The sequence below is a fragment of the Rosa rugosa genome, chromosome 1 (assembly GCF_958449725.1).
Source record: "Rosa rugosa chromosome 1, drRosRugo1.1, whole genome shotgun sequence".
NCBI lineage: Eukaryota > Viridiplantae > Streptophyta > Magnoliopsida > Rosales > Rosaceae > Rosa > Rosa rugosa.
The window spans coordinates 50,696,598-50,719,712 of NC_084820.1; the positions used below are offsets into that span (position 1 = coordinate 50,696,598).

Genomic DNA, 23,115 nt, shown 5'->3' on the forward strand with positions numbered 1-23,115 from the left:
CATGACGCCAAACTCAACTACACAAAAGGATTTCATTTCTTTTCTCAATCTCATTTCGATCTCAACATCGAACTCTCACATCCTCCCACATACACCCCTTTCAAATGCATACTCTCAATGCCTCTCTATGCATTATGTATGCCAATTTGAAAACCACAACTCATAATATGATATCCAACACATGCTTTTAAAGAAAGCGATAACATTTCAACAAGTAACTCATCAACTACACATGCTTTCATACGAAGCGATAACATTCAAGATTTAAATCAACCAATGTGAATCAATGAGAAGCAACACACTGATTTCAATAATAATTCTATTTATCATTTTAATATAAAAGATTCCCCGAGTGACCCTACCTGGAAATCCAAACTTTAACTGCATCACTACTCAAAGTTAGTAACACTGTGACTCGCATTCTGAAATACATATCCTTCTGCTTCTGGGATTGTCGGTAACCATTCAATCCTCCTATCGAATCCGTATTCAATGCAGTCACCGAAGTACTTCAAAATAACTCGATAAGTTATTTTAAAATAGAAATCGACCAAGTCCCTTAATTTACTAAGGACACCCACTCCTCTCTTTCCGATTATTCTGGACACCCAACTATACTCTTCACTATACTTTTCTAAACTAAATGGTTGTAAATTGTCCAATATGAAGTATACATCATTTCCATAAATGTCTGCCGAATTTCACAAGTCCTCTTTATCAAGAATGATTACTCCAAGTCCTCAATTCATACTAAAAGAAAGAAGATTGGCTGGAACAATCATTCATTGATACACTGCCGGATACATATACAAGATACAGACCTTATTCACAAGGCAACTAACATCTAATCCCTATAATCAAGCTACAATCAAGGAGTACAATCGTAATAGATATATACAGATCATACATTCATAATACAGAAAATATTCAAGAGTACTTTCCTAACACTCCCCCTCAAGTTGGAGAGTGAATGTGTCGAACTCTCAACTTGCGAACCATAGGAATGAAAATTTCCTTTCCCAAAGCTTTGGTGAAGACGTCTGCTAATTGATGTGTGGAACTCACAAACTTTGTAACAACAGAACCATCTTGAATCTTATCTCTTATATAGTGGCAGTCCATCTCAATATGTCGAGTTCGCTGGTGAAAGACAGGATTTGCTACAATGTGCAGCGCTGCTTTATTGTCACAATACAGGAGGGTAGGTTCCTGATGCAACACTCCTAAATCCCTGAGAAGATATTGAAGCCATGTGAGTTCACAACAAGCACATGTCATTGCTTGATATTCTGCTTCAGCTGAAGAGAGAGAAATTGTTTTCTACCGCTTGATATCCATGAAATCAGTGAGGAACCAAGAAAAACACAATAATATGTGGTGGATCATTTCCGGTAATCAAAATATCATCAACATAAATTAAGAGAGCAGTAAAGGACTTGCCGTGTTTCTTGGTGAACAAAGAATAATCAGCTCGGGATTTTTCATACCCTGCAGACTGAATAGCCTCTAAGAACTTTGCAAACCACTACCGAGACGCCTGCTTCAGGCCATATAACGACTTATGAAGTCAGCAGACTAAGTTTTCCTCCCCCCGTCTCCGAAGACCTGGTGGAGAAGACATATAGATTTCTTCCTGAAGATCGCCGTGCAAAAAGGCATTGTTGACATCTAATTGGTGAAATGACCAGCCATGAGCTGCTGCTAAAGCAAGAAGACATCGAACGGAAATAATTTTGGCAGTGGGAGAAAAGGTATCCTGATAATCAACACCCTCCATTTGTGTGTACCCCTTGGCGACTAATCAAGCTTTGTACCGCTCGATGGAACTATCTGCTCTATGTTTGATCTTGTAAACCCAGCAGCAGTCAATCAGAGTCTTGCCAATCGGAAGAGGAGTGAAAGTCCAGGTTCCATTGTCTTGAAGAGCCGACAATTCGGATCGCATAGCTTGCTGCCATTCAGGATGAGTGGCGGCTTCCAAATAGGAACGGGGCTCGACGGCTTGACTGATTTGTGCAATGAAGGATCGGTGGGCAGGCTTATAGCAGTGATAAGATACATAATTGCATAAGGGATAGCGAGTACCTTTAAGCGGACCTGGAAACAAAGAAGATGATTGGTCGGAGGAAGGAAGCGTGACCTGTGAGCAGTCATAATCTTGGAATTTGATCGGAGGCACGGTGGTTTGGTTAGAGCGACGAAGGGGTTCAGCGATGGGCGCCGACGGATCGGGTAGAGGCGCATGTGGTTAGGTGGGTGCTGCAGACGGTGCTGGAGAGACCGCCGGCAGCACGGATGATTGCGTTGGCGCCAAGATAGTGGGTGCATAGGGTGGAGGCGGTGTGTGGTCGAAGGAGGTCGAAGAAGGAAGGGGGTTGACGTCGATATGAGGGTCAACGTTGGGTAGAGAGCCTGACTCAATATTAGGGCTGTCAAAGGGAGCTAGGCCTGGTATGGGAATAGGAATTGGGCCGGAAGTGTGGTCCAAAGAAGGGGAAACAAAACTGGGCTCGATAGATGCATAAGGGAAGATGTTTTCGTGGAAAATAACATCTCGACTAGTGAAAACACGTCGGGTGGATAGGTCAAACAATTTGTAAGCTTTTTGTCCAGCAGGATAACCAATGAAAACACATTTGATTGCACGAGGAGAAAATTTATGAGCAACACGAGGGTTTGTAGCGTATGCTAAACAACCAATGGTCCGAAGGTGAGAGAAAGAAGGGAGTCTATTGTAAAGACGTTCAAAAGGAGTTTGAAAAGAAAGAATAGGAGTTGGAAGACGATTGATGATATGGATAACAGAGAGAATGCAATCTCCCCAAAATTGGGTAGGGAGTTGAGCATGAAATTTCAAAGCTCCTGCAACTTGTAAAATATGACGATGTTTGCGTTCCACTACCCCATTTTGTTGAGGCATGTAAACACAAGAATGTTGAAAGATAACACCATTGTCCTTGAAGAAAGATTGGAGTGAAAGAAATTCTGCACCATTGTCACTTCGAAAAGTTTTAATATGGGATGAAAATTGAGTAGACACATAACTAAAAAAATGTTTCAAAAGTGATTGTGTTTCATCTTTGTGTCTCATCAAAAATATCCAAGTAAAACGCGTGTAATCATCAACAATAGTGAGAAAGTAATGAGCACCAGAAAAAGAAGGGTGTTTATAACGACCCCAAATATCACAATGTATAAGATCAAATGGTCTTTCAGAAGAAATGGAACTAACACCAAAAGGTAAACGACTTTGCTTAGCCAAAGAACATATAGGGCAAGCATTATTAGAATGAACATAAATATTCAGAAAGTTCTTGGAAATAAAATTTAAACGAGAAAGAGGAAACATGTCCTAAACGATTATGCCAGAGGTCGGTAGATGAGGTGGTGAGGTTGCAGGCTGGTTGGTTGGTTGTGACTGAAAGAGGGTTGGTCAATGTTTTCTTCGTCGCTAAAGCCACCAAGTAGTATAGGCCATTACGCTGCTTACCCAAACCAATCATCCTCCTCGTAGCCAGATCCTGCAAGATACACCAATAAGGGAAAAAAGTTACCGAACAATTTAAGCCTCTTATTAGCCGACTAATCGACATCAAATCAACCTTGAATGTAGGCACACATAATACATTATGCAAATAAAAGGTAGAATTCAAAGGCAACGACCCTCTTGCAATGATATTAGCTCTCTCTCCACCAGGCAACAATACGGGAGGTAGTGAACAATTCTTATCTCCATGCAAAAATAATTTTGTAGATCAAGTAATATGGTATGTTGCACCGCTGTCAATGATCCAGCGGTTAGAGGAGATTCTAGACAAACCTGATGGAGTCGTTGGTTTGGTCAAGGTTATATTGACTTGAGTATTGGTGCCTTCATTTTTGACACTCAAGATATACATGAGCTGTTGTAGCATGTTCCTCCGAAATACCAGGAGCCACAGATTTGATGTCATCTTTAGTCAAGGAATCAGAGACTTGATTGGCAGCAGGGTACGGTTGCGGTTTCCATCATGTTTATCCTTGTTTGATCTCTCTTTTGGATGCCCAGGTGGGTACCCAATTAGTTTGTAGCATGTCTTAACGAAATGTCCCATATCACCACAGTAGGAACAACTTGGACGCCCTTTCTAGGAACCAGAACGACGCTGATCTTGATCATTGCGTCGTCCTTCTTGTGAACGTTCAGATTTGGTTGATCAGGCTTGGTTGAACTGGTTATTCTTGACTACTATGGCTGCACTTGTATTAGACTCCGTGGAACCATGTGTAGTACTGAGAAGCCTTTGTTTTTCTTCCTGACAAACAGAAGAATAAGCTTGATGGACAGAAGGAAGAGGATTCATCAAGAGTATTTGTCCACAAGTAGCACTATAAGATTCATTTAACCCCATCAGGAACTGCATCAATTTTTGCCGGTGTTGTTGTGCATCACAGGTACATGAGGATGCATCATTATATGAAGCCAATTCATCTGAGAGACTCTTCAATTTGGTGTAGTAGGCTGGAACAGAAAGCTGATCTTGTCAATGGTAAGCAATCTCTCACTGGATTTCAAAGATGCGAAGGGCATTGCTTTGAGAGAAACGCTCACGAAGGTCTTCCCAAACTTCACTAGCAGTAGTGTAATAGATTACACTATCAGAGATTTCTGGGGTTATAGAATTGATAATCCAAGAATGGATCATATCATTACATCGAGACCAAGTAGCATAATCATTAGGATACTTTTCTGCGGAGGGCGGTTTGATGACACCGTTGACAAAACCAAGCTTGTTCTTGGTGTTTAGGGCTATGGTCATGGCTCTCAGCCATGTGGAGTAATTATCACCAGTGAGCGGTTTGGAGACCAAGACCAAACCGGGATGATCTTAATGATGAATGAAGAAGGTATTTGAGATATCGGCTTTTGGGGGATCTGATCCTTCTCCAATGATTTAGGAGATTGAAGAATGAAGCTTGCTGCATGACTTATGGCACAACGGCAAGGGAGAGAGTCAGGATTTTACTCCTGCTCTGATACCATGAAAGAAAGTAGATTGGCTGGAATAATCATTCATTGATACACTGCCGAATACATATATAAGATACAGACCTTATTCACAAGGCAACTAACATCTAATCCCTATAATCAAGCTACAATCAAGGAGTACAATCATAATAGATATCTACAGATCATATATTCCTAATACAGAAGATATTCAAGATTACTTTCCTAACACATACTCCATAAGCTCAACCAATTCACAACTACAAGCAGACTATCATCCACCTTAGCAATATCATCAATTACCCATAATGAAAGGAAACTGTCCTTCCAAACTTCACACTCAAGCCTGGTAACCTTCAGTAGCTTTTCAAAAACATAACCAGTAATTGCCTCATGTATTACCTTCATTCAACTCTTCAACTTCTTCAATTTGAACACGATCTAAAACTTAAACAAAATCTGAATTAAGCTAGCAAAGGAGTCAAAAACGTTGAACTGCATATATGCACAGTGAACCCGAAATAGCCTCTAAACCTCAGAATTCCAATTCTTGCAAACCCAATTAAAACTAAAAATTAAATACATAATCATGTAGAGCTAATCAATTCGACCAACTTTTATACCTGAGTTGATATCGAAGGTCGCCGGAAAACATGGCAACTCGCTGGAAACCTCAAAGAACTTCAAACCTTCGATTCTGTCTCATGCTTGGTTGTTGGGACTATCTGACACCACAAATACGTTTCTGACGCCGAGAGGAAACCGCTGCTACTGTCCGTCGTCGAGAAGTTGCAACAGTCGGTCGTTTGGAGCGGAGATAACCGTTCTTCGCTTCACGCCGCCGACATGTGACATACATTGAAGGGTAATTTTATCATTTCATGTTTAATTCATTATTTTTTCTTTGAGCATTTTTTGCTCTCTCTCTCTCTCCTCTCTGTTCTTTCTTATCTTCTTCTTCCTTCTTTCCAGATCTTCATTTTGCTCCTCCTCCCTGTAGATTGGGGTGAGTTAAGTTTTACCCAGTCTTGAGTCGGTTGAAATTTACACAGAATGGGGTGGATTGTTAATAGGTATGAAGGTAGAAGTGGACCTTAGATCGAGTTGTGTAGGTGAGGAACCCCGGATAGTGTTCATGTACTGCAGCGAGTTGCCGCCACCGCCGCCACCATCGGAGTTCTCCTTATGCTCCCTCTCCCTCTGGGACCCGACCCATTTCCAATTCGGATTCAGAAATGTCTACCAGTTTCGGGCCCGAACAACTGGTCATTGTTCACCACCAAAAAGTCTCTAACTTGGCTCTTGGAGTCGTTTTGTCTTCTTGATAAACAAGTTGGGGTCGCTTTTGCTTTCATTTAATCCAAAATGTAGTGGAGAAAAGGCAAGGCAAACACCCATTTAGTCAACAATTCACAATCTCCATGATCATCTTTAGAAATTTTTTCCACAAACCCACATCCTAAAACCATTGAAACAGAAGACCCTTTTTGCCAAAATTGAAAAATAATTTGGTGAATTTGGAGAATACATACATACTTACATATACTTACATAGTAGATGATTGCATGCCAGCCCAAATGATTTGCAGCTTGACTTGAATGGTTTCCCACCACCATTTTTGGTCAAAAATTCCTCTAACATGGAGGAGTCTTCAGCTGCAGATAGGAGCTATTAATTTCTCTGTGAATTGAGAGATTCCAATGAGGAAAAATAAATAACAAACTTTTTAGGGATTTTTTGTGGTGGAGTTCTCCTCTGCAGGTTGATCTGGAGAGAGGGAAGAAGAAGATAAGAAATATCAGAGAAAGACAGAGGAAAAAATGCTTAAAGAAAAAAAAAAAGATTAAGATACAAAGAGACGAAAATACCCTTTGAAATATGATAGCTGGCAGTCATAACGGAGTTAATGGCTCCAGATACTTATGTTGGGTCGGGGTCAAAACCTCAAGTACTAATGTGATGTTTTTTAAAATTGAGGTACTGAAGTTACTAATGAAAGGAACGTTGGCTACGGTTAGCATTTTTTTCCCTAACCAAAAATAAAACATGCCAACTTCAGCCCCGTAGCAACCCTCATTCTGACGCCGCTCCGATCGCCAGATTTTCCAGCCATCCACCATCGCCACTGACTCGCCATCGATCACCTCCGCGTTGACGTCCCCAGCTACCCCCAACACCGATACACTCAATCTAGGCCGCCAAGCTACAACAATCACGGTAGCTGATGCATGAGCACCACAGCTTGACACCACCAGTCGCCATCGATCATCTCCCGGCCACCAATCCCACCGTATGATGCAGCCTGCAGGAATCAAGACCATGCCATCGCTAAGTCGAGCCGCATCCAACCCGCCTAAATACCGACAACTTTCCTCCGAAATCCCAGATCCAAAACGCTTTGGGAATCTGCATTGAAAACCCACAACATAAATAGCCCCGTCACCAAGACCCCCTTCACGATCATGAGAGAGGAGTTTCCCTGCCCCAGCCGCCCATGCAGGCCTAACTGGAGATAAGGAGAGGCCCCCACCTCGGCAGTTTACTCCCCTGAACTTTAGGCCTAAAATCAGATTGGACCCTCTTTCTGAAAATTGATTACGATGGTCCCTATACTCTCAAATGACATCACCCGAGTCCAAAATTTGAATTTGGCTCGAAAAGTGACGTCAGCTGCTGAGTTGGAGCCGACATAGGGGCCCACTTTTCTGACTTCAAACCCCCCAAGAAGGGCAAAATGGACATTTCTAATTTAATCTAATTTTTATTTTTTTCTCTACATTTTCTCTCTTTTCTTCTCTCTCTCTCTCTCTCTCTCTCGTTTAAGATGAAAAACGACGTAAACGATGACGTTTCGGAGCTCCCCTCTTTCTCTCTTCGTCTCCTTCCCTAAACCCCCAACCCAAAGCCTCCTCTTCATCACCGGCCCTCATTCCGGGACCCGTCGGTGCCTTTCAGGCCGCGATGCACCGCCGCTCCCAGACATCCTCCAATGTGCCTCGAAGGCCTCATCAAGACCTCAGATCTGGTACCTCATTCTTATTCTTCTTCCTCAAGCTTCTCCTTAGCTCCATCTGGATCAACACTCTCACATTCAATCTGGATCAACACTCTCACATTCAATCTCATACTTTGTCGAATCCACCTCCAATTTCAACCCTTTCCAATCATACACATCCCTCAGATTGCCAGACCCTCCCATCCTCACAAACCCCAAATTCCTCTCTCACCTTCCTCAAAACCCTCGACTCCACCGCCATCAGCTTCTTTGGCTCGGCGACGCATTCTACCCAATCGCCGGGTCCAGCTCCTTCTCGTCCTCCTCCACTCGACAGACGCCGACTTCGCCTTCAGCGTCACCTCGCAGAGAGGGTCCTGGTCGGAGAATCGGAGACTGGGACTGCTTGGCACGACGAGAGCTCGACTTTGGAGCCATCGAAGAAGAGATTCTCCTGGCAGTTGGTTCCGAGGTGGAACGACGCCAGCGAGGTGGTGACTTAGCCGTGGGCGGAGTTAAAGGAGAAGGTGAACAGTTTTCTGGTCGAAGATGGTCGGAGGAGAGGATGAAGTGGTCAAGGAGGTGTTTCTATATGAAAGAGAGAGTTTGAGGAGAGAGAGTTCGAGAAGAGAGAGAGAGTTCGTGAGGGGGGAGAGAGTTCCTGTTTTTTTTTTTTTTTTTATGAATTTAACTTCAGAGGTTATTTTGGGAATTTACTCTTCTTAGAGCAAGTTCACCCGTTGGGTCACCAGGTCACCCACTATTCACTACTTTTTAGTGTTAATTTCACCCTCTGGATCACGAGCATAGTGTATTTCGTGTCTTGGGTCACCCTGTACAGTGTTCTGGGTCACCATGGTGACCTGCACAGTGTATTTCATGCTCTGGGTCACGGGCACAGTGTATTTCGTGACCCAGAGAATGAAAATATACACTAAAAAGCAGTGAATAGTAGGTGACTCGGTGACCCAACGGGTGAACTTGCTCTTAGGGGGGTCAATGGCTGAAAAGTGGGCCCCATGTCAGCTCCAACTCAGCAGCTGACGTCATGTTTCGAGCCAAATTCAAATTTTAGACTCGGGTGATGTCATTTGAGAGTATAAGGACTATCTAATCGATTTTCAGAAAGAGAGACTAATCTAATTTTAGGCCTAAAGTTCAGGGGAGTAAACTGAATTTAATCCATGAAATAAATATATTAGACATGAAAATTAAACTGAATGGTTTCAAAAATGTTAGTAGTAAATCTTATTAAATATTAAATGCATGTCCTGATGACTTTATTAAGAGATTTGCTGTATAGCTATTGTATGAACTTGCTTTGATACAATGGAGGGTAACATGTACAACCAAATGAAACAGCCATCTATCAGGAAAACTAATCATCCAACACATTAATTATTTTGAAATCTTACCAAAGGAGAGCAATTTCAGAAAGTGATCCCACTGCCTACGGAAGACAGTAGTCTGATAAACTGCAAGTTTGGGGTCAGGACTTGAGTCAGCATCAACAATAAGGACAAGCTGATACAAGGTGGCATTCGAATACGGCGAATAATATTCATCCTTGTAGGCGCCTTTAGTCACCTTCCGAAAGAACAAGTCCTTCTTATATCGCTGATTGTATTCGATAACTGCAAACTTTCCGATATCTGTCACAAGCGGGTCGCGGAGGTCTACAGGCTTCCACTCACCAGTCGGAGCAGAAGCGCCTGCGGCGAAGAGTGGATTAAGGAGGGCGAGGAGTGCGAGGACGTAATGAGCACGCATCATGATAATATTCCCGTGTTTGCTGCAGAAATCAATCTTGGTGCATGGTTTATATTGCTGTGGTAGTGTGGTGTGTGAAGCCAGTAAGGCAGGCAATTAAAGGGTTTGACTTTTGCGGGATGCATTCCTGACAACCTGACGAAATTGGTTTATTTTTCCTTAACTTTTGGATTTAAAACAGAATATATTTATGAAGAAAAGATTGAATCTTTTACCAATAAATGTGAAACATAAGCCCAGTAATTAAAAACAATCTGTTTTTATTTTATTATTATTATTTTGTTCATAATAACTGTTAGATGATTTTTTTTTTTTTTGATCGGGAGTGAGATAGCAAATCACTTCGGTTACGTTAGCGAGTTAGTAACACACTCACCTAGTCAATATTCGAACCGAGGTCTACAAGAGTATCCCAGCAAAACCAAACTAATCTCCCGCCGCAGGCGCACGAACCCGAATGCCCCTCAATCCTGCTGGCCACAAACTAGTGGGAGTTGGGACTCCATACTAGGCAGCTCGACCAACCTTACCACACCAGGTGGGGTTACCGTTTAGATGATTTTGTTTCGCAACGTTGCTGCCTATTTTTTTTGTTTTTTATTTTTTAAAGAAGTAAAATCTATTAATATTCAAAAAAGTTACAACGTATTGGAATAATCAGTTATGGGCACAAGTACCATAAATCTATAACACATATTCTTACTAAGATTTGTAATTATGTGTCCGTCACTGTAACATTTTAAGAAAATTTTGACCTATAAATATATGCGTGCTCACTATAAAAAATATGGTGGCTTAATTGATAATATATATAAGTCGTAAGAGCATCTTTAGCAAACTCTCTATTCTGACTCTTAGCATATTTTGGAGAACATGTTTAGTTTTTTTTTTATCTATTTTAGCAGTTGCACAAAACTCTTAAGTGGCTCTATATTATAATTTTTAGCTATCTCGCTCCTAAATATAGAGAGCGATATAAGACTCTCTATAATTTAAAACATTCATTTTGAGTTATTTACGTAATTTATAAATACATTTAAACTATTTAATCTTTATTTAAAAAATAATAAAAAATAAAAACTAGCTAAAATAGAGAGTACTGATGTAGACATATTTTGAAAGTGGCTAGCTAAAATGACTTTTTAGCTACTTTAGCTAAAATGACTTTTTAGCTACTTTAGCTAAAATTTGACTCAAAAATGACTAACATTGCTAAAGATGGTCTAAAAAGGCACTCATATAAGTAAGTTGTTATAACTTTTTTTCTTTCTTTTATTTGAAGAGGATCAAATGATTTCACTTCTACCCTCATGATAACTCGAATCCAAGACCTCGATCCTAAGTTGTTATAACTAGTTTTATGGTTTTTCGAAAATAGTTTTTCGAAAGATGCCAATTAGCTTTTCAAAATATTATCATGAATGACAATAACTTTTTTGGAGAATGATAGTTATCATCTTCTACATATCCACTACGCTCGTCCTTTCTTCCTAGATGCTTTGAATATCCATGTATTGTCGATTGCCTGTTCCACCACTGCTCCGTTCTTTTCCAATACTGATTGTGAAGCACCTGGGCCGCTATGTTCGCATCCCCTGACTCATAATTGAAATGGTCTCGTACGATCTCATGGGCAGCCATATACCATCATTAAGTTGGGCCTGATCCAGGCACGAAAATATATATGTATTGAGACCAAAGCCTCCGGCCAGAGATTTTCCTCAACCTCTTCTGCTTCTTTCTCCAACCATAGCTCTGTTGACTGAGTCTCACGCGTTCCCCTCCAGCTCAACTCCCAACATGCCCTCTCCCTGCACACCACCCCCACTCTTTACTCCTCTGCCACCTCCTCTCCAGCGACCCATGAAATCCCTACTTTGTCGATCTCATCGGCCTCAGCTGGGCCGTTTCCAAAACGGCGGAGTTCGTGATCTCCAAAGTGGACATTGCATTGGCATGTTTATTAGGATCTCCTTGCTTAGCACCATGTAAAGTGTTTTCAAGTGTTCTACCAACTACATAAAAATATTTTCAAGTGTTTTACCAGCTATAAGTTCAAAACAAGCATTTAACATTTGTTGGCGTGAGTCATACTTACATTATCTATGTAGATATTCTGTAATCTTATGTGATCTGTAATATTCTGTAATATATGTAGTATTATTAGATTTACTACTTGCCTTAGGAGTAGTACTTGTCTTATTAGACACAATTGTAATTTGTATATAATTCCTTCTTGTAAGGTGAATGATATATCAAAAAGTAATTCAGCCAAAATTGTCTCTTGTTTCTTGTTATATTTTGACTTGGTATCAGAGCAGAGATCCGATCCTGGACTCTGACTCATTGTCCTTTGATCCTTGACTCTTGTTCTTTGTGCTTGGATTTGTTCGTTGTCCTTTGATCCTTTCATCACCGTTGCCTTCTTATATTTCCAAGTACTTTGTTGTTTTTCCTTCCGCTGCATATTCACCATGGTGAAAGCTCCTTCTTCCCTCGTGTTCTCCTCAAGTCTAACTTGTAACTACTGCAAGAATCCAGGCCACATCAAAGCAAACTGTTACAGGTTGGTTGGTTTTCCAGCATGCTACTTTGATAGGCCACGACCTCAGGACAACAAACCTAAGGGAAAGGCTGCTGGTCGTCTTGTTCAAGACCAAGATTACTATGCGGTGACAAAATCAGATCACACCAACTTTGCTGGTAAGGATACCGCATCTGTAAGTTGCGGTGGTAATGGTAAGATTGGAGTTGCTTTAAAAATTTCTGGCTTTACTGGTGGCAATACTTGGATAATTGATTCTGGAGCATCTGACCATATGACCTATGATAGTAGTTTCTTTCTTTTTCTCAATCCACCCTCTATTTCCTCTGTTGTCAATGCCAATGGTGATTCTTTTCCTGTTTTAGGAATAGGGTCTGTTCGTCTCACCCCTTCTTTGACACTACATGATGTTCTTTATGTCCCTGATCTCTCTCATCATCTTATATCTGTGCCTCAGCTTAATACTCAGTCTCGGTGTTCTGTAACATTTTTTCCTTTGTATGTGATTTTTCAGGACCTCCTCACCAGGGAAATAATCGGCAGGGGTTATCTGAGGGGTCGACTATTCCATCTGGATTGCATGTTTGCCGGAATGAAACCGGAGAAGGTAGTCCAAGCAGCTTTGATTTCGACTGGGGTTACTAATCAAGTTGAAGAGTTATGGCTATGGCATCGGAGATTGGGACATCCTTCCTTTAGTGTCATGAAGAAATCTATGCCATCCTTGTTTCTGGGCATTGATGAGTCTACGTTGCATTGTGAGTCATGTGTCTTAGCTAAAAGTCATCGTACTAGTTATCCTTTGAGTACTACTAGGAGTTCTTTTCCTTTTGAGCTTATTCATTCTGATGTCTGGGGACCTTCCCGTGAGTCAACCTTGTCTGGCAAACATTGGTTTGTTTTGTTTATTGATGATTATACCCGTCTTACTTGGGTCGCTTTGTTGAAACACAAATATGAAGTCTTCTCTGCTTTCCAAGAATTTTTTGCTCTTGTTCAAAATCAAATTGGAGCCAATATTAAAGTCTTTCGTTCTGATAATGGGGGGGGGGGGGGGGGGGGGGAGTTTGTCAATTCTTAGTTTCACCAATTCTTTCATTCTCATGGGATTATTCATCAAACTACTTGCCCTCAAACCCCTGAACAAAATGGGGTCTCAGAAAGAAAGAATCGTCATGTTCTTGACATAGCTCGATCTCTTCTATTTAGTGCTCATATGACTAAGTATCTTTGGGGAGATGCAATTCTTACTGCTTGTCATCTCATCAATAGGCTACCTTCCTCTGTTCTCAATGGTCAAACCCCCTATGCTGCCCTTTCAAATCATGTGTCTGTCCCTTCGTTTTCTAATCTCCTTGCTCGTGTCTTTGGGTGTGTTGTGTTCGTCCATGTTCCTAAGAATCAACGGTCTAAACTCGATTCCAGGGCATTAAAGTGTGTATTTGTGGGCTATGGTGTTCATCAGAAGGGCTACAAGTGTTTTCATCCTCCTACACATAAAGTTTTTGTTACCATGGACGTAACCTTTTATGAGGATGCATGTTATTTTTCTCCCATCAATCCTTCACTTCAGGGGGAGAAACACACTTTTTTGGAAGAGAAGTCTTGTGGGATTAAAATTCAGCCCATTGAAGCCAATGACACTCCTGCAGAAACAGAAAAGGCAATTGCCGAACAGAGCAATGCGAGTTCCGAAACAGAAAATGCAATTGCTAAATCGTCTACCCTTCACCATGCAACTGCCGAACAGAGCATTGCGAGTTCCGAAACAGAAAAGGTAATTGCTGAATCGTCTACCCTTCGCCATGCAACTGCCGAACAGAGCATTGCGAGTTCCGAAACAGAAGAGACAATTGCCGAATCGTCTACCCTCCAAGAAGGCCAAGCTCCTCCACCCCTCTTAGATACAGATAACCCTTGTCAACCAATCCCTGAGGAGCATCCCAATCTTGAGGTTAGTGGTGTTTCTTCTAACTCTGATAATTGTGATAGTGTGTATGTTTTGCCTCCTAGGTCCACCCGTGGTAAACCACCTCGTCAATATGAGCCAAGTTTAGATGTTAAATCTAAGTATGTCATAGCTAACTTTGTATCCACCCACCGGTTATCCAAATCCCATGCTTCTTTTGTGAATCAAATATCCTCTGTATGTGTTCCCAGTAAAGTGCAGGATGCTCTCAAGGATCCCAAATGGTCTCAAGCGATGAATGAAGAGATGGAGGCATTGGAGAAGAATAATACTTGGGAGTTGGTGCCACCTCCACAAGGAAAGAGAGTTGTTGGATGTAGATGGGTGTTTACTATCAAACACAATGCAGATGGTTCAGTGAACATGTATAAGGCAAGACTTGTTGCAAAGGGATATACTCAAACATATGGCGTGGATTATGAGGAGACCTTTGCTCCAGTAGCAAAGATTAATACTGTTCGAGTGTTGATGTCTCTAGCAGCTAATCTAGATTGGCCTTTGCAACAGTTTGATGTAAAGAATGCATTTCTTCATGGAGAGCTATCTGAAGAAGTCTACATGGATCTACCACCAGGATATGAGGCAAGCATAAGAGGTAGATTTGTGTGTAAGTTAAATAAGTCCTTGTATGGACTCAAACAATCACCACGAGCTTGGTTTGGAAGATTCTCTCAAGCTATGCGTCGGTTTGGGTACAAGCAGAGCAACTCTGACCATACATTGTTTCTGAAACGCAGTGAAGGTAAATTAACTGCCTTGATTATTTATGTTGATGATATGATAATTACTGGTGATAATTCAGAGGAGGTTGAAAGATTAAAAGATCTGCTTGCATCCGAGTTTGAGATGAAAGATCTTGGTTCTCTTAAATATTTTTTGGGGATTGAGGTCGCCAGGGGGAGTTCAGGAATTTTCTTGTGCCAGAGAAAATATGTGCTTGATTTGTTGACAGAGACAGGAGTGATAGGGTGTAGACCTGCTGATACTCCTATTGAGCATAATCATAAAATGGCTGAGTACCCTAATCAAACTCTTACATAGAAAGCTCGCTATCAAAGATTAGTTGGCAGATTAATTTATCTCTCACATACTCGGCCAGACATTGCATATGCAGTTAGTGTTGTGAGTCAATTCATGCATAATCCAAGTGAAACTCATATGGAAGCTGTGATCCGTATTCTGAGGTATTTAAAGTCTGCGCCTGGAAAAGGCTTGATGTTTTCAAAGCATAATCATCTGGATGTTAGTGGTTATACAGATGCAGATTGGGCAGGTTGTGTTACAGATAGAAAATCCACTTCTTGTTACTTCACTTTTGTAGGTGGTAATCTTGTTACTTGGAGAAGTAAGAAACAAAAGGTTGTGGCAAGGTCAAGTGCTGAAGCAGAGTATAGAGGTATGGCTCGTGGAGTTTGTGAATTACTTTGGTTGAGAAATTTACTTCGTGATTTGGGATTTAAACCCAAACGAGCCATGGATTTGTATTGTGATAATAAGGCAGCGGTGGATATTGCTCACAACCCAGTTCAACATGACAGAACTAAGCATGTTGAGGTTGACAGACATTTCATTAAAGAGAAGCTTGATGCTAAGCTTATCTCTTTTCCGTTTGTCCACTCAGAAGAACAGTTAGCTGATGTTCTCACGAAAGCAGTATCGAGCAAGGCATTTCATGACTCACTTGGCAAGTTGGGCATTCGTGATCTGTATGCGCCAACTTGAGGGGGAGTGTTGGCGTGAGTCATGCTTACCTTATTTATGTAGATATTCTGTAATATTATGTGATCTGTAATATTCTGTAATATATGTAGTATTATTAGATTTACTACTTGCCTTAGGAGTAGTACTTGTCTTATTAGACACAATTGTAATTTGTATATAATTCCTTCTTGTAAGGTGAATGATATATCAAAAAGTAATTCAGCCAAAATTGTCTCTTGTTTCTTGTTATATTTTGACTTGACAAATAAAATATAACTTATAAGTGGGTGGATCACACCCAATTGTACCGAGGCCTTTTGTAATTAAAACCCAACACCTAACAGGTGGTTAAGTTGGGACAGTATCGGTACAATGGTGGACCACGGGCCACGCTTGTCGCTGTTTAACAACATTTACTAAATTTGGTATATGCATTGCAAAAAAATAAGGATGAGGTTCAGTAACTAAATAGAGTCCTTGAGAGATGTGCAATAAATGAACCATATCCAAGCACTAGTATTTGAGAGGTTTTTAGTGACTACATAGCCAATGCTTAAGTTGAGAAGATGAATGAATTGTTATCACTTAATCGCCTTACTTTAGATTCGAATTTGTAAAGTCTGTATTTCGACTGTAGAAACTAAAAAGAACAAGTGCGGAATTTTATATCTAAATTCTAACTTTTTTTTTTTTGAATAGGGGTTTGGAACCCAGCCTAGCTGGGAGGCTCAGCCCCACGCCCGGTTCCATTTATTATATTAATAGTAGTAAAATTTTGCGTCGGGGGGGGGACATAAAACCTGAACCCCGAGCTACATAAGAACAATGACACATATCCTCGTAGAGAACGTCCTGAATAATAGCAGGAGTCTCATCTAACCATACATCGTCAATAGCAAAACAACTAGCAAGGTGTGCAAGCCTATCCGCAACACCATTTGCTTCACGGTAAATATGCCGAATTTTAACTGATTGGAAAGCATCAAGATAATCTCTACAATCATCAAGAATCCGACTTACCTCCGAGAAATTCTTCTCCTCACTCTGTAGAGCAGCAATCAGAATGGCAGAGTCGCTTTCAATATCAATGTCATCCCAACCTTGGTGAATCCCAAGAAGTAGACCAGCTCTACACGCCTCCGCTTCCATATTAAGAACCGAGTGTGCATGTACAAAAGGTCTAGCAAGCGCAGCAATACCCGTACCAGAATCATTTCTGACCACTACTCCAATACCTCCACATCCACTATCAACTCTGAAAGCACCATCAACATTGATTTTCAGCCTACCTCTGGGAGGATTCTGCCACTTAGACGGCGGCCTCTTCTTCTTTTTTACCGCCTTTGGGTGATATTTCTGAAACTCCTCTAAGACACGGGTTGACCACCAAATCAAATTCATCGGTTGGAAGGAGACATTCTTCCAAACAACATTGTTCCGCTCGGCCCAGATGGCCCAGAGGCACACCAAAAACAAGACAAAGCAGGACAAGACTTAAAAAGATGAGTACCGGTTTCCGTTTCGTCCAAGCAGAAAACACAACGGAGATCTGGCAACGTGACATGTTTACGTTGGAGGCCCACCTTAGTCGGCAAGATACCCTTTAGAAGTCGCCAAACATGAATTTTCACCTTTGGTGGAACTCTAGCTTTCCATATCATGGCCCAATACTTCATGTTGACCCCACCACTGTCCCCTGATGACGTTGAACCCCTTCCCATGCAATTCCATGCAGAATTTGCTACGTGATATCCACTTCTCACACTAAACATGCCCTTTCTATCATGATGCCATACTAACCTGTCAGTTGCCCCTCGAACACTAAGTGGAATAGACGCCATCAACTCCACCTCACCTGGAGTAAACAACTCCTCCATGAACTCAACGACCCACTCCTTAGCCTCCTCATCAATCAGATCCCCCACTTTCAACTCTTCCGTCCCTTCCATAATTGGTGAATAAGGCTTGAACGAACTAGGAAGCGGCATCCACGGATCGTACCACACTGAGATACTCTTCCCATCACCGACCTGGTATCGAAGCCCCAATTTGAGAACCTCCCTACCAGACAAAATGCTACGCCATGTATACGATTCGCCGCCCTTTAGTTCAGCCTCCATAAAAGAACATCGAGGGAAATATTTTGCTTTCAACAGTCGAGCAATGATCGAATCCGGATTTTGTACAATTCTCCACCCCTGTTTAGCTAGAAGGGCTAGGTTGAAGACATGCATATCTCTAAAACCCAGACCACCCTCATTTTTCGAGCAACACATCTTCTCCCAAGCCACCCAGTGAATTTTCCGCTCCTCCTCCGCCTCACCCCACCAAAATCTAGCCATCAACCTGTGCATCTCACTACAAATATGTTTAGGCACTTCGAAACAATTCATCACATAGGAGGGAATAGCCTGAGCCACAGCTTTGATCATAATCTCCTTCCCCGCACCACTAAGAGTCTTCTCACGCCAACCCCGGGTTCGTGTTCTGACTTTATCAATTAAGAAACTAAAAGCTGCTGTTTTGGAGTAGCTTATCTCAGTAGGGAGGCCAAGATACTTGTCATGCTTCTCTACTCTCTCAACACCAAAGTAATCAGCAATCGCCTCCTCTAACTCCATATCCACATTTTTACTAAATGAGATACGGCTTTTCTGGAAATTTACCTGTTGACCGGACGAGCTTTCATATGCCAGCAAGATATTCCTCAAAACCTCACACTCTGCCTTCTCTGCTTTGAAAAAAATAAAAGAGTCATCGGCAAAAAACAAATGACTAATGCTAGGTGCCCCCATGCACATCGCCTAGTCTTTCTGCCTGCAAGATACACCGGGAAAGCACATCGGAGCATAGTAAGAATAAATACGGTGAGATTGAATCACCCTGCCTCAATCCCCGAGTTGGAATCAACCGCCCTCTCAGTTCTCCGTTAACGATAAACGAATAAGAGACCGTAGTAACGCACCGCATGATCCATCTAATCCACTCCTCTCCAAAACCCATTCTCCGCATGACCGCCTCAAGAAACACCCATTCCACTCTATTGTACGCCTTGCTCATGTCCAGTTTCAAAGCACAAAAACCTTTCTTTCCACTCCGTCTATTTTTCAAGCAATGTGAAATCTCAAATGCCATCAAAGAGTTATCCGAAATAAGCCGACCCGGGACAAATGCACTCTGGAACGGTGAAATAAGTGAATCAAGCATTGGCTTCAAGCGATTAGCTAGAACCTTGGACCCAATTTTATAGATCACATTGCAAAGACTTATTGGACGGAGCTGAGTCATATGTACAGGGGCCTCCACCTTCGGAATCAATGCCACAAAAGTCCTATTCACCTCTTTTAAACACTCGTCCGATTCAAGGAATTCACGAACTGCCCCGACCACATCATCTCCGACTAACTCCCAAAAAGATTGATAGAAACTAGGCGAAAACCCATCTGGCCCAGGGGATTTGGCCGGATGCATAGCCTTAATTGCCCGGAAAACCTCATCCTTCTCAACCACACCAGCTAGCTTATAATTATCATCCACAGACACCCCCCCACTCATTGCTTCTAGAATGTTCTGGAAATTCCCAGGCCTTACCGATGAAAATAGGTCCCCAAAGTAGTCCAACACAATTTTCTCAATCTCGTCATCAATCGAACACCACTTTCCATCCCTATCAAAAAGCCCAGTAATGGTATTCTTCTTCCTACGATTCTTAACACGTTGGTGAAAAAATCTGGTATTAAGGTCCCCATCCTTTAACCAGAAGGCCTTCGCCCGCTGACGCCAGAATACCTGCTCCTTCTGCAAAAGATCATTCAGTTCCGACTCCAGGGCCTGTCTCTCTGCAGTTAAGTTTGCAGAGAGTGTGGTACCATAGAAAACCGCAAGTTGTGCCCTAGTCTTCTCAATGTCCCTCCGGATAGATCCAAATTTTCACGGCTCCAAACTTCTAAAGCATCTCGAGTTGTACGTAGTCTATTCCACAAAACTTGAAAAGGGTCCACCCCAGAAATACTCTCCCAACTAGTTCGAACCACCTCCATACACTGCTTGTCCAATAACCAACACTCCTCAAACTTGAAGCGCCTTTTACGTCTCTTCTTTCTTTTCTTTTGTTCCCTAATCTCCAACAGGATAGGGAGGTGATCAGACTTGCATGGATCCAGATGCCGGACTCTAGACCCTGGGAACCAGTCGCGCCAATTTGCAGTACCCATAAACCTATCCAGCCTAACCCGCACCTCCTCTCCACCCCTTGTCCCCCGCCACGTGAACTTTGGCCCCACAAACCCAAAATCCACCAGTTCACAAAAAGTTAGGGCCTCAAGCATAGCATCCATCTACCTAGCATTCCGAACCAAGCCACCCAACTTATCTGTGCTCACAAAAATCTCATTGTAATCCCCTCCAACCACCCACGGAAGGTTCCCTTGAAGGCTCAATGTTCGCAAAAGATTCCATGTGCGATGCCGGTTCTCTGTTCTTGGCTGGCCATAAATTCCCGTAAACCTCCACGACTTAGGATCACCCGCCTCTCCGATAACAACATCTATATGGCTCTTCGAAAAAGATTGTAAAGCCACCTTAACATCATCATTCCAAAGCAGACATAAACCTCCTGAACGACTCACCCCCTTACCTCTTCTTTTCTTTACAAACTTGCAGTTGACCGAAATAGCATTCCGCCAACCCAGCTGCTCACGTACACTCTTCATCTCCTCCTCTGTACACCTCGTCTCTGATAGAAAAACAATGCTGGGAACGTTGAGGGAAATAATCCCTTTAAGCCCTGTCACTGTCCTGGGGTTCCCAATCCCCTGGCAGTTCCAACATAAAACATTCATGACTCATGATGGACCAAATCCGGGCCCATCACGGAAGGACAATTCGGAGTACGTCCACGACTCGCATTAGTGTATGTAGGCAACTTCATAACAACCGCTCTCCCTTTCTTCTTACCACCTCCCAGTAGGAAACCCTTTGTACCCCCTCCTTTCTTGTTGGCCATAAGTTGGGACACAGTTGGGGCCGATCCGGCCTCGATACGACCCCCATCCGCACTAACATCTGGAAGACCCTGTGTCGGGGCACCCAGTTCACCCTTTAGAATAGTCTGGTCCTTGTCATTAGCCACATCGTCCCCTTTACCCCCAGATATGGGCGCAGGCCCACTTGACTGAATCCCCCCTGCAAATGCCACGTCATTACTATTAATGATTAACTTAGGAGGATCAACAGTGTGAGTCTGTTGCGGCGGGAAAAAAGCAATACTGTCCAACACCGTAGAATCCGCCAGTGACCCCTCCACCGATGGCTCCAATCTCCTCATATTCCTTTCCAAACTAGGATCACCAGCTATCAAGGACTGCACCAAATCGGGGGAGTAATTAATTTCCACATCCCGTAAGTTTTGCGTTTCTGAATCCGGAGCAACCACCTCCATCAGCACCTGCCGCCGCCGTTTGGGGCCACGGCGGCGCTCCGCCTCTCTAGCACTGAACTCACCCTCCACCTCCATATCAACTGGATCTCCTTCCAGCCCAGTTTCCTCCTCCCATTCCGACCTCGTTCTGCACATACCAGAAATCGGGAAATCCGGTGCCGTCATTGACCAGCCAGTCCTCCCTGTTTTCAGAAAGCCAAAGCGGCGACCATCTCGTACCAAACGCTCCACAGCCTCCTCTCTTTCCTTACTCTCTTTCTCCAGTAACCAGCGATCCTTCTTTTCAGCACAGAGGAGCGCATCAAACTGTTTCTCTTCGATCCTCCCCGAGCGATGAAGTTCGCACCGATTTGAATCATGATGTAACAGCCCACAATAAAAACAGAATGTAGGAAGTTTCAGGAAATCCAACTCAAAACAGGAGGCCTTCCGCTGCCCTGGAAGTCTGATCGTCGCAACCCGCCTAAGAGGTTTATCAGTGTCCAGCAGAACCCTAACCTTCAACGTCGTGCCCAGGAAAACCCCATCCTCCGGCTCCTCCATACGGACAAATCTTCCCACAGAGTCCCCAATTCGCCTCCCCGTCTCTTCCTCCATGTAAAGTGGAGGGATGCCCCAGGCCCTCACCCAGAACAACTGCCATTGTAGAGACACACGACGGAGATCATCCCTACCATCAGTCGCCGATATTGCAAACAGGGCATGATCAAAATGCCACGGACATCCCCTCAGCACCCTATTCCGATCATATTCATGTGTGAAAGAGAAGACAATCCGATCCGAACCCTCCAGAACACTAGCTGAGATCCGCAGCCGTTCCCCTCTGCTCTTCTTGGGAGTCCAAAGAGCCCTCATTGTTCCAATCAACAAATCCTTATGATACGGCTTGTTCGTCAACAACTGCCCTACCAGAAGGAACTTCCTGGATTTCCAACTCAACGAATCCTCCGGTAGAACAATCACTTGTGCCTCCTCTTCTGACAGATCTAGCCTACGTACCAGATCTCCCAACTCATCCTCCATTCTTACCAGTAGAGAACTAACCCAAACGAGCCACTTGCAGAACCAATCGAACAGAAAGAACATAAATTGTAACAGGAATCAACGTTGAAAACAACAGTCACCTTTGGCACAGATGTACACAAAGGAAACCCTAACCCACCACGCTAGAGAGAAAAGTGAGAGGGAAGGGACGCATCATATTAGATTACTAATCTAAATTCTAACTTAATTTCATGTTGGAAGGAAAAATTCTTAACTTTTTTTTTTTAATCATTTAATATATTGTGATTTCCAGTTCTTTTGTTGGTTAAATAATAAATCAAACATAATTAGAAAACTTTAGATTAAATGCCACATTACTAAAAACAGCAGAGCCTTAGGAATTTTAAGTGATGCACGGAGGCGGAAATTTTCTTCCGAGTCTAATTTCTGGCACTGGTGAGCCTTCGTCGAGGGTAGTGAGAATGTTGGGCACTAGTTCAGCGCTGTGCAGTGGTGAAGATGACCGAAATGTCTTTCTGGGCTTGGTTTTAATCATAGGTATATAGTGCTCAGATCGAGGCGTGCGTTGAGGTCGCGTTAAGTCTAGATTGTAGATTGAGTTTTGCAAATCGGCTTTCACTACGAGAATTTTGGCCTTAAACATCACGACAATTACATCGGTGAGGAATTCACTCGATGTAAAAAAATGTCATTAACATCGATT

At 42.6% G+C, this 23,115-nt stretch overlaps 1 protein-coding gene and 1 pseudogene across 1 annotated transcript; both read right to left on the reverse strand.

Annotated features, from left to right (window-relative positions):
- Positions 1-8,078: 8,078 nt before the first annotated feature.
- LOC133730015 (triphosphate tunnel metalloenzyme 3-like) lies at positions 8,079-11,393 on the reverse strand (annotated as a pseudogene).
- A 5,127-nt stretch (positions 11,394-16,520) lies between these two features.
- LOC133730023 (uncharacterized) lies at positions 16,521-20,304 on the reverse strand. Its single transcript, XM_062157672.1, has 5 exons — positions 19,980-20,304; positions 18,850-19,806; positions 17,478-18,698; positions 16,988-17,334; positions 16,521-16,607 (listed from the first exon to the last, which is right to left on the reverse strand). The coding sequence occupies exons 1-5, from the start codon at positions 20,302-20,304 to the stop codon at positions 16,521-16,523; spliced, it is 2,937 nt and encodes a 978-aa protein (XP_062013656.1).
- Positions 20,305-23,115: the final 2,811 nt, after the last annotated feature.

Excerpts from the sequence above, each read along its gene's own strand:
- LOC133730023 (XM_062157672.1), bottom strand. The coding sequence starts at position 20,304 with ATGGATGCTATGCTTGAGGCCCTAACTTTTTGTGAACTGGTGGATTTT. Across the intron at positions 19,807-19,979 it reads GGTTCGAACTAGTTGGGAGA|AGAGACAGGCCCTGGAGTCG; the intron begins GTATTTCTGGGG and ends ACTTAACTGCAG. Across the intron at positions 17,335-17,477 it reads CTTGGACGAAACGGAAACCG|AGGAGTTTCAGAAATATCAC; the intron begins GTACTCATCTTT and ends CCCGTGTCTTAG.